Source organism: Mastacembelus armatus, chromosome 4 (genome assembly GCF_900324485.2).
Source record: "Mastacembelus armatus chromosome 4, fMasArm1.2, whole genome shotgun sequence".
Classification (NCBI taxonomy): Eukaryota; Metazoa; Chordata; class Actinopteri; order Synbranchiformes; family Mastacembelidae; genus Mastacembelus; species Mastacembelus armatus.
Genome location: NC_046636.1, coordinates 10,447,161 through 10,459,696, shown reverse-complemented (window position 1 = coordinate 10,459,696; position 12,536 = coordinate 10,447,161). Strand labels below are relative to the sequence as shown.

At 37.6% G+C, this 12,536-nt stretch overlaps 2 protein-coding genes across 2 annotated transcripts in view; one reads left to right on the top strand and one right to left on the bottom strand.

Moving 5' to 3' along the window:
* Positions 1-398: 398 nt before the first annotated feature.
* Positions 399-4,901, bottom strand: LOC113139591 (protein ANKUB1-like). Its single transcript, XM_026322891.1, has 6 exons — positions 4,812-4,901; positions 4,289-4,432; positions 2,596-2,812; positions 2,166-2,280; positions 1,119-2,030; positions 399-525 (listed from the first exon to the last, which is right to left on the bottom strand). Exons 1-6 carry the CDS (start codon positions 4,899-4,901, stop codon positions 399-401), a joined length of 1,605 nt encoding a protein of 534 aa, XP_026178676.1.
* Positions 4,902-7,218: 2,317 nt separating this feature from the next.
* rnf13 (ring finger protein 13) overlaps positions 7,219-12,536 on the top strand; it is a 36,369-nt gene continuing 31,051 nt past the window's right edge. Inside the window, exons 1-3 of the mRNA XM_026323313.1 lie at positions 7,219-7,420; positions 9,952-10,179; positions 10,481-10,561. Of these exons, the coding sequence (XP_026179098.1) occupies positions 10,066-10,179; positions 10,481-10,561 (195 nt within the window). The 5' untranslated portion in view covers positions 7,219-7,420; positions 9,952-10,065. The remainder of the gene's footprint in view (positions 7,421-9,951; positions 10,180-10,480; positions 10,562-12,536) is intronic.

Below are 12,536 nucleotides of genomic sequence, written 5' to 3'. Positions count from 1 at the left end.
ATACAAAGACCAGGCAATTTATAAATTCTTATAAAATGTGATCACTGATAAAAAAAAATTTTTAATTTGCTCACTTACTTTTAGCCTTGAATTTCAATTTAAGGCAAGTCATTATCAGGCCAGTCCTTATTTAGACTTTTGTCTAATCAAATAATCAAATTATTATTAGTTAACTTCCTATAAGTAAATATAAACAACAAACAATTTGTCCATAATTTCAGTCTGTCTTTGTTTCTATGAAGACTAATAAAATGCAAAAATTTGACCATGCACATATAGTCACACAGATTTAATTTTTATTGGCACACTAAGCCTGAGAGATAGTACTCAGTTGTCACTCTGAAGTATTCTTTGTTGACCACAGTGCTTCAGGCAGTTGATGGAAGCTCCACATGCAGTCAGGCAGACAGGGAACTGATCTGGAACGGACCTGTCCATGTTGGTGGGATCCGTGAGGGAACACACTTTCTAATCAGGGTCCGGGCAATGCTCAGTTGCTTAAACCATGGTTTCTCTGTAAAGGTACTATATCAAAGAGAAAAATTTGAGAAATATTAGACCCAGTAACATAAGTCTGCCAAGCACTTACTCACCTATATATAATTTTTTTAATTATTATATTATTTTGTTATGTTTAGAAAACGCAACCATGTAATGCAACCAGTAAGTTCTGTTTAATGTTAGGGGTTTTGTTAGTTATAATGTTTCTCCAGATATGAAAGAGATAGAACCACATTATTCAGATATTCAGATTTCCCTGCAAATCTAACCAGCAAATTATCTGAAATTTAATATAAGCAATGCAGAGATAAGTCACAGGAGTTCATACAATAATAATATCTTGATGTTAAAACACCTGCAGCACCTAGGTGAGTTCAAATCTATGCAGAGTAGAAAAAACATTACAACCTTCTTCTCAAGATCAGAGAATAAATCTATAGATATAGAAAGTTAAAAGTTTATTACACCAAGCAGCATATGCAGAATTAAAGATGAGTTGATGAAGATAAGTGATGTGTGATGTAGACAATTAGATAAGCAAAACAGATTTTGTCTCAATGACACGTACTGCTGTGAACTTCCAATAAGCCATCAGGGTATGAAGAAAGTATAGATACCTGGCTATACTCAAGCAGTAAATGGCATTTTCACTTGGCGTGTGGCCACAATGGTGAGAGGACTTCAGTGACGCAGTCAGAATTTTGGACGGTTTTGGTGACGCGCCAACAAACACTGGCCTGGAGAGGTTTCCCATGGTGATTGGTGGCAGTGTAGACGTTCCCCTTTTGTCACCTTCATTAATTTTATTCAGTCTTTCCTCTTTTCTATCTAGCTTGTGTCTTTTCTGCATCTCTTTAAAGTCACTGGGGTTTACAGGCTGAAAGATGTGTCGTTTTTGGTGTGGTGTCCTTTTGAAAGGGAGATGTGATAGTGAAAGTAAATTGCTGATAGGTGGTAAGGGTTGCAAAGCTTTGGCTCTGATTCCTCCTCTTGGTTCGATATCAGCTTTCCTGCATTTTGAAGACATCTTTGACTGGCTAAACCCATCTACCAGCAACATATCCACCACCCAGGCTTTGAGTGAATCACCGCCGTACTGGCATTTAACGGAGGAAACTCTCTTCTGCCCTAAACTCATCCAGCGTTGCATCTGGAGGTATATGCGCATGGGCAGGGATATATTTGGAAGAGATACTACTGAGCACATTTTGTTGGCTAAGTAGCGCACACAATCCCTGTGACCATGCTGAATGGTAATTTTTAAAGGGTCACGGCCTCCGAAGTCCTGACAAGCCAACGTTAAAGGCTTTTTGGTGACGAAGAGTTTGAGGATGAGGAGCTGATTATTCTCTGCAGCTACATGGATGGGACACTTTCCAGTGTCTTGGTGGGCAGTTTGGTGGCACCACTGGCGGTAGGGATGGACTCCCACTGGTTCCTCAGCATGGACCCCCCTCTCCAGCAGCCAGTCTGCCAGGTCCAGGTGACCTAAAAAGGCAGCAATGTACAGCGCTACCCGCAGCTGAAACCTGGAAAAAGAAGAAAGTTTCTCTTGGTAAAGCTGAATAAAATGTCTTATGGGTAAGATTGCTCTCTGACTCATCAAATACAAGTTTCCCAATAAAATTTCTATCACCCTTTTATTCATATAAAGGAATTCTGACCTCATTACAACTTTCTCATCTGATAGATGGCTCTGGACTGTCAAACTGTGGCCCAGGAGGCAACCATGAAGGAAGTCCACCCACCCATCCCATGAGTCCAAGCGGAGTGTAGCACCTATGTTAAAAAAATTAACTGGATTAATTTATTTTATTTTCTATTTTAACTTAATGTGTGTCAGAACACAGCTATGAAACAGTAAATCATTTAACCTTTAAAAAAGGTTAATTAAAGACATCTCTCTGTATTAATACCCAGATTCAGCAAAGATTTAAGGTTGATTACCTTATGCAATTTAGAAACCAAGATATAATCTAAACTATTGAGTCTTTGATTAAATCCAATAAAACATTAATTTTAAAATAATTAGCTACACAGAACTTGCTCGTACACGTTAATAACATAGCAGCACAGACAGAAAGCACTGCATACCCACTGCAGTGCCATAATGCTGCAGCTGGTTGCAGTCATAGAGTTGCACACCCGCCAGTGAGCTCAGTCTGAAGGCGCTGACAGGGAGGCCACACTGCATGGACACCAGTGTTTTCAATCCAGCAACAGACATATGCAGAAGAGTCTCACTTCCCATGACTGGTATGGTTTCTCCTGTCACAGCATTAAACACATGGATCACAGGATTTTGTTCACTCTGAAAAATAAATTACATGACACAATTTATTAAAACAATGCATAATATAAGTCAATTTTACAATTTCACTTTTGCTTTCAATAACCTTTACTTGTTTGTAAATACTGTGTTAGCATGAAAGGTATCCCATGCCAGTATTCCAAAGTGTATGCATGTAAACAAAGTTTGGTGTAACGTTTGAAAAAATATTTAATACCTATTGTCTGTTTGTTTAATGCAAACACGTAGCAAAAGTATACTATAGTGTCTTATAGTATATAGACACAGCAGAAATGCTGTGGTTTCCCATTATGAGAGACTTCATGTAATGATCTTGGACTTTCTACCACTCTATGGGCACTCAAATCAGCACTCATGAAAGTAGGTAAAATATATCTCTGAAACAAAACAAAATAAATAAACCCAGACCAAGAAAAAAAAAATAAGTATGACTACAGACTAATTGAGGTGTATAAGGCCTGTAGAAAACAGCTGTTAAATAAGGATGTAAAATATCTACAAAAGCTGTAAAGGAACACATACACATGCACTCTCAACTTTTAAATTAAGTTGCCTGGTAATAAGACAGAGAGGTGTTCCAACTCTAAAAACTGAGCAAGGGGGACAAGCTACAAATCTCAGGCAGCCAAAAACAAATTTCCCTCCCAGCTGCAGCTCTCAAGGGAACATCTCATTCCACATTAGGACACCGGAATCCATGTAGCCTAGATCACAGAATATGATGGTGGCATTTCACTGTACCTCAGCTCATAAAAAGACCAGACATACGCTGCCCATATTAATAGCTAGTGGGAACAAGACACAAAATCCATTGGAGTGCAAAAGTCTCACACATGTAGAATGATGCAATAACCTATATGTCAGAATTGAAATATTAGTTACAAAAGCAGACTTGTGTAATGTTTGTGATGGAAAAAATGTACACTCAAAACTTATTAGTTATTCTAAACACATTAGGTAGTCAGATAACCACGTTTCTCTGAGGGGTCTCATTAAGGTTTCCCATAACTGCACAAAGCTAAACTGGTCTCTTTAACCCTGTGTACACAAAGCACAGCACTCACAAAAAGTAGGTAAAAAAGGAGACTTCTGACCACGTTCGCTTTATTATTCATTCATTGTTGAGCAATGCAGAACCTCACTAAAAGTTCATGTTTTCTTGATGGACTTTAATGGTATGTAAGCTTCCAAAAATAAAGGTAAAAGACAGGTATGGACAGTAGCACTGAGGAGAAAAGATGTTGAACCATGTGACTGCTCAGTTTTCTGCAGCTGTCATTAGAGGATTGTAAAAGGACTGGACTATTTACATGTTATCTATCTTTTTCACACAAAAAGTTTTTTTGTCTTAATTCACACCCATCCCTTTCCATTTTTATGAAAATAAAATTCTACTAATGGAAGGTCAACCTGACACTATTTTCTATAAACTCCAACACAGATTTAAATTTTTAAACCATTTTGATGTTTTAATACCTTTATCAGGCATCGGATGGCACTACCACTGTTGATGCCTACATCACACAGAGCCCAGCTGTCCTGCAGAGTGGCACCACCGTAGGTCAGTTCTAGGAAGTACTGGACATGGTTGTCATCAGGCAGTTGCACAAGAAAGTTCTCCTACAGAAAAGAATATAGTAGAAATTTATGGAGCCATGATAACATACCTTCCACCATATACATTCACCTTCTGTAGCTGGATTTGCTTTATTGTCTGAACTAAATAACTAGCTAAAAAAAACTCTGCTGAGTGGAAAATGTTGCCTTTTTCTTGGAGAGATAAGGTAACTAATTGCAGTCTTGTGTCAGTGTTATTTTTAGCGAATGCCCACACAAACACATACTGTATCTACACTGTTTGCAGTGTATACAACTTCACCAAAGATTCATGTTTTATTTTCAATGTTATTAAAATGCCCAAAACATCAAAATGATTTTTGTCGAGTATTAAAGTCTATTAACAGAAGGGGCTGTGGGCCCTGAATGAAGCTTCTATTACCTTCAACATCTGTTTCATGGCCCTCACAGTCTGAGTCGGAGAGACATCAAAAAGCTCACAAGAGCCTTCAAAGTAAATGAAGATCCTCATGGTCTAGACAGCCGTCCTCCGTCTGTGTGGCTCCTCTGTGTGGTGCTCTGGTCAGAATGAAGGCATGAGTGACTTCAGGGAGCAAATAGGATTTGGGTGGGGGTTTAGGAGGACACAATGCTCTGCAAAGTGCTGTCGGACAAGTCAACAAAAGACCATTTTTTAAATTTAAAATCGCTCAAATAGTGTTAAATTGGCAGCTATTGAAGTTCAAGAAATAGCTCCAGCACACATAGACCTATATATTTATTACACTGTAAATAACAAAGAGGAGAACTATCTCAGCACTTGTAGACATGGTATAAAATACTTTGATACACGTGACAATTGATGTAGTCTCATACTGCTTCAATCTCTAAGTCACAAAGTTCAAATGTAGTTATAAAATTTTCTGAGGAAAATATTACACAGTACTAGAGGTGAGGTCCAACTCCACAACATAATGAAGGTACTTGACTTTGCTCTAACAATACAGTATGAACTAGTTCTGCCAGTTGTTTTATATTCCATTCTGTTTAACTGTAGTGCATGACATCTTTGTTGAGTGGACTATCACAAAGCCCAAGAACCAGAATTGGTTATGTTTTTATAACCATAATACATTAAGTGTATCAATTGGTAAATGTGGCCCTAAGTTGTAAATGTGGCCCCAACCCCACGACAGTCCTACGTCAGTTCTTCGTTCAGCCTTTTATTGAGAAACAAAAGGACTTTGGTTCACATTGTGTTGAAGGAATGTGATAGACTTTTACGATTCTTCAATAAAGTTTTACAGGGGCCAGTAATTTGCATTTGACCTTTTAAAGTTTTCAGCTATCTGCTGTGTTTTTGTGTTCAGTCTTGGCATGTAGCAAACAGTGACTCACTTTCTCAAGGTTCAAGAACTAGAAGTTTCTTGCACACATCAGAATACAAAGGAAGCTAAATATACTATTGGTGCTACTCCTGTGGCAGCATGCTGGATTACTTTTACTAAGCTGAACTTTAGGTGGTAAGTATTTGTAAGTGAATGATTTATTGTGGAGCATATGTTGATGGTTTTTTTTTTTTTTTTTGTGGGTTGATAAGGAAGATGCCGAGTTAAACTTTGAACTGAATCGCTTTTTCAAGTTTAACTTGCACCCCTGATATCAATGCCGTCAGATTTTAAATTAAGTTAAAATGCAAAGTGGTAAAAAAAAAAAATCATTAGCACCAATATGTAGCTGAAATAAAAAAATAAAATAAAAAACACACACACTCATTAATTAGAGTGTTCTCTTTCACAGTGTGACGTGTTGATGTCAGCAGAGTTTTGGGTGCTAATTATGCCTTACATTCTGTCATTGTTTTGTAGGTTATAGTAAAAGCATTAGTAGAAGTATTAAAATATATACATACATACATTTAAATTATTAAAAGTAAAAATTAAAAATATTACTAGAATATTACGGAAGGTCAGTATTAGTGGCATTTTGACTCAGTTTTATTTATTTTTATAGTACCAAGTCACAATAAAAACTTATCTCATGGCACTTTATATAAAAATCCATCAAATCTGACATGAGCCAGTGCTTGGCCTACAACCCCAAATGCTTATCTTACTCAAATGGTCCCACAAAAATAAGATAGCTACATTTGAGGTCTCAATATTAAGTTTTCTAAGTTTCAAACAAGACCCATTTCTGCATTAACAGAAGAAGTGACACCTTCTGTTTTTCCACTATATTTGCAATTGAAATAGTTGATTCCATTTATTTTTCATTATGCTGACAGAAATCAACATTTTCTAAAGTAGCCCTATGTAGAGTCATTATGTTTAACCACTCTCTAAAATGTGCACTCTATGATGAAGCAAATTGGTCTTATTCTGTCCCAAGTAAAATGATCATGAATTTCTTAGTCTACTCATACTTCAACAGTTTTCAAATTCAACTTTTAATTGCATTGGCTACTTTAAAACATGCATTTTCACTTTTTATTTGTCTTAGTCTGTCTACTGATCATGTGAGCTATAGAGGGTGCTAGAGATTTAAAAGTGTCAGCTCATTTCAAGACTTTTTCGGGGTGGGGGGCGTTCAATGAAACATTTGTACTGATGTACATTTCTCTCTTAAAATATAAAGCCACTTTCTTTAAAGTTCCCCCTCTGCTTTGCAGTTTCTGCACCGATGCAGCTATAATAAAGTTGTAAATATAGGATGGCCTAACTCAAGTGACTTTAAAAGGCAGTAAATGGTTGTTTGTGTCATCACGTGGCTCTGTTTATGTCTGGAGTAACCTATGAGACGCGATGATTGACAGACGGGTCGTCCAATCAGAAGCTGGACGTGGAACGGCGCGTGCGGCGGAAGAAGCTAGTGGAAAGGATTAAACAGAAACGTTTACGTTCCTGTTCACCGTTGTTCGAACGGGATGAAGTACAACCAACATCACCTACACTGTGTGTCTTTCTTTTCACGACATATAGTGAAGGAGAGTGATGTTATTGCCAGTAGCTAAAATCGCGGACAAGACCACCCTCCAGGCAGAAATTCAAGGTAAACACCCACGACAAACAGACTAGCTAGCTACCTATGCTAACGCTGTGCTAACTAGCTGCACACGTTTTAGGGTGCCCATACGTCTGATATAGCTTATAAAGCCAAAACTCGTACCGTACACACTCGTACACACATTCGTTTAGAATGTGTGGCATTGACGCTGCATAGTACATTTGTAAATAACACATTTCTTGTGTGTGACTGTAACGCAGCATTGTCATAGAGATTTTAAGTTTCAGTTTTAACGCAGTTTTTTAATGTGCAATTTATCGTTGGCAGTACGGTTTGTTATTTGTTCTCTAATCACAGAAATACATTTAAACAATTTAATATTACCACATGATCACAAAACGTGATTGCTGTCATTTGATGTTTAACGCTAGTCATAATCTGTTCACTACTGTCAAGAGAGATGCTTTCCCTTTTATTTTCCTGTTGCCTGTAATACCCTGTCTAGATCATCATATGCACACTGTCCTTATCATGTAAGAAAAGAAACTGGCAAGAAATTTTAACTATTTTGTCCTAACACATTCTCTTCAAACTCCTTTTTTCCACTGTATATTATTAGATGGGTGATACCATGTACTTAATTAGAAGACAGAGGCAGAAAAGAAACTACAGAAACATAGCACCTCACTGTAATAAAAGGACTTTGTGATCACATGTTTGTATCTGTTTGAGGAAATCAGGCCAGGCCCTGACAGAGAAACATGCTGTATTTGACGTGCTCAGTGTGTAAGAGCTTATTTTGTAGCAGCAGTATTAGTAGGACAGCAGGGATGGAAAATGACATAATGAAGCCTCTCTCCAGTTTCACACAAGTGTTATCAGTTAGGGCTTAGAACTGAACCTCAGTACCTTAAGGGATGTGAATTGTGCACATTGGACTGATAAAGCAGGTGTGATGTCACATTTAGATCTAGAGTTGCTTATATTTAGCTGAGACTGAACCATATATTCGTGGTTATCAGTTTGGGGTGCATATATTGAGAAAAAGTGTAGTTTGGGTCAACAATGTGCCACTCAACCAACCTATCGAGTGATTATTTTAAAAAATTCTACCAGCTTTAGATAAATTGCAAGAAAAAATGTTTATCATCATGTTTCTACATTTTAATTGAAGCAGTTAAAAAATGCAGATAAATAAATATAGGCGCTACTAAAGCTGTTTCTCCATCTCTTTCAAGCAACACAGCTTCAGAATGTAAACTGGATGCACTGGGGCGTTGAAATAAAATTAAATTATTGATATCTGCTGAAATTACATTTGGGTGTAATTTGTTGATGGGATACTGCCAAAAATACAACAAAATGTTATATTATGAAAGACTGGCAATCTTAAGCAGTGTTCTAATGAATATATTCTGTTCTCAGTCGCACAATGTATAGACTTAATTAGAAAACCTCAGTATTGTCTTTCAGATATACACAACAAACTAGGCCACACAATCCTGACATGCAACTTCCCTACTTTTTGCTGATGGCAACACGACTCAGCAGGCTAAAGCTTGGCAAGCCTAAGTTGTTTGTTTCTACTGACCTGATCACATGTTGCCCTCCACTTTTTGAGCTTGTTCTTCTTATTCTGTGGTGTTAGGCCTGCAGCTCACTTCAGTTTTTATGAGGCAGTGGGCCGACAAGAAAGCATACCAGACAAACACACAAAGCCTCTGAGTGGCTAGCAGCAAGATAGTCCTGACACTGAAACAAGAAATTATTGATATTAATATAAAATTACTCAAAAGGACAATTGTCATAATCTCCTGGTCAGGGCTTTTCTGTGGTCTTCAACGATTGAACATTCAGGACGATTTTAGGGAGATGTTAAAGAAAACAGTGGTACCACAACTTTAATAAGGCGCTGTTTGTTGAAAATGTTTGTATTTTGATCTTGATGATAATACTAATACTAAGATTAATGACTGTAATATAGTTGTGAACTCTATCCAGACTTTCTTGTCAGATTCAGATGTAGTGGAAACACTACAGGAAATAAGCAAGTTTTCTTTATGCTGTTCAGCTATAAAACATATCTAAATTCCTTTACTAATTTTGACATAGGCCTAAAGTTTGCACTGTGAACTGTATATTTAAGGAAAGTTCCGTAAAAAGACTGCTACACATGAACAGTAATATAATGAGAAAAAAAAAATCTCAACTTGGGGCCCAAAATGTCCACACACAGCCTTGTGTATATAAATGAAAACATAGGACAAGTGATAAGCAGCATCCAAGAGGATAAATGTTCAAATACTGAGGCCAGAATTTATAGTGGGTCCACACAGCCAGTCTTACAGGCCTTATCAGGTAGTCTAAAAAAATAAACCTACCAAATAAGAAGGGGGGGGGGGGCTCAATTCACATACATGAAAATCCCAAAAGAAAAACAAGTGTTGTAGATGTCATATGTGTTTACTTACGGTGCTTGTAAGCTAACTGTAATCCTTTAAAGAAAGAAATGTTAACTCTATTTTAATAGTATGCATAAGGAAAGGCTTTACATTCACACACAGTTTCGTTTCTAGGTGTCACGACAGCGGGCTGTGTATAGAGGTTCGTCTGTGTGTTTGCGTGTGTTTATGTTTGTGTACATTTGAGTGAGTGGCATCTGCAGCTGGGGGTCGCAACGTGATGCCAAGATGCTGCTGTCCCTGGGAATGCTGATGCTGTCGGCCACACAGATATACACCATCTTCACCGTTCAGCTCTTTGCCTTCCTCAACCTGCTGCCTGTGGAGGCTGACATTGCTGCTGTGAGTAATGCTTCACGTACCTACCTGTGGAACTATACATAGAAACATTGAACACAAGGATAATAAAACACTGTAACTAATTATACCCTACCAATATAAAAGACACACCTCAAGCAGGATGGCTGTGTTGCTTTGTTTGCAAACAGGTTAATAACAGCAACTTGATTAAAGTGTCGGGATTGTGTTTTTCAGGTTTTATGCTTCTGTTTAAATGCATCGTTTGCTTAAAGAAAGGAGAGCATCAGCTTCCACAATATATCTTTATTCAAAAGTAATTAAACTTAATTTTCCTGTCTTTCAGTACTCTTTCGATAATAAAACTGAAAACTTTGATGACCTGCCTGCACGATTTGGCTATCGGCTCCCCAGCGATGGACTGAAGGTGAGTGCTGAAGGGAAGAGCTGTTTGTCTGACAAGCTGGTAATTTGTTTTTTAACTTTATGGCTAGTCCTTACATATCATCTCAATGTTGATATGATCTCTAGTTCTCTTTTTTTTTGTCTACTTTTGCCTTACCAACTCCCTCAAACCTCTCCGTCCTCAGCATGAAATGTTTTTGGGCGTTCCGACAGTCAGTAAACTTTCTGCTGGTAAACGTGCCTTTTCATACCAAAAGTTAGTGAAATGAACTTTAAACTAATAAGTAAAATTAAATTACTTCCACAGAGGTTTAAGTTTAACCCTTTGAAATGTAAATGCAAACATAAAAAGTCAGGTTTGTGAATAAAAATCAAAGTAAGCTTTTACTTTTACTTTCTATTTTAACAGATTTAGTGAATGTGTAAAAAGTGTTTTTTATAACTTGAAAGCTGCTTATCTGTGTATTCAGATAAAAAATACAAACTATAGCTTAACAGTGCAAAAAAAAAAGTTAAAATACCTGCTGTTGCTCAAATATAGACTGAAAGGTCTTAACACTCAACGAGATGTTTTTTGATACTGTTAAAGATTTATATACATCAGCAATGTTCATGAACACAGCAGGAATTGCCATCAGTTTTGAACAGTTGAACTGAACAAAACATAAAATAGCATATCTAAACATTTGTGTTACAGCAACCCTTCAAAATGACAAAACAACACACATTGTGTCTACTGCCAGACATATACGAATTAGGCTCTGGTTGGACTTTGGTGCAACTCATTCAGAGTTTAATAACATGTAATGAAACTGCTCCTATGCTGCTCTCTGTTGAGGATTTTGATAATGTGTGTTGTTCAGAGGTTTCTGTTTGCCCCCCACCACTATGCCCACCCACTGAGCACCAACAGAAGCGATGATTCATGTCTGCTATCTAAGCTGGTCATTGTGATGTTTCCCTCAGTCAAGAGCCCAGTTGTTGTTATTGTACAAAAGCTTCTGGCCCACAGAGGCAAGGCTGATTGCAGGGTAAGCACTGTACATTTAGACTAGACCTTCACAATTACTGCCACTTGTCTCATTTTTAAGGGTCTTATTTTTAGCATCATTACACCATTGTAGCAGTCCCATAGCATAATTTTGGGATTGTCACATGAGTTGTGACCCCGTGGTATAATTTGGGAATTACAGCTCTGTGTCCTGTGTCAGTGTCTGTGTCACACTATGACCTTTGAACACTCTAAAGGTGAGCACAACTTTGGAGTGTTTCTATTTCCCCTTTGCCACTTCTTATTTTAAACTGAGAGTCGAGGGAAGTAACTGCAATTCGAATGTAGCAACTCTTTACACAGTTATCTTGTCTGACGCATGGAAACTACTTGTTCGTAACACCCTGCTCACACTTATCTACATCTACTTGTATCCCGACGTTAGGGAAATTTGACACACAGTAAGTAAGGGTGCATGTTTGCCACCAATGTGAGCACATTCCCAAGTCTGTCCCATATTTAGATATGTTAACCGCAGAACTGCTAGTATGGACTCTATAATCAAAGTGAGAAAAAATCAATGATGTCAAATTCCTGTTTTATTACAAGTATGTTTATATAAATTTGTATTTATGTTTGTTGATGTCAGGTCCAAGATAGGTTGTTGTGAATAATGTCTCGCCACAGGCCAGGCAGACAGCAAAGATTTATGGCACACAATCATGTTGCTCATTGTGCACGTTTGTGGGCATCTTAATCTTCTATTTTGTTAAAACTGTGAAGAGGCTAGGTCTCTCGGTCACTCTGTGTCTGCTCTACCTGCTGCAGTCTAGTCGTGGCAGGGAGGAAGAGTGCAAGCTGTCTTAGTCCCAGAGGGCTGAATTCATACCTGCCCATACTAAAGTTACCCTCACTATTGCTATGAGTGAATTTGACAGTTTCAGATTACAGCTGCATTAAGAATTTTTAAAATGTAAATTACACCCATATTATTACCCACAGATTA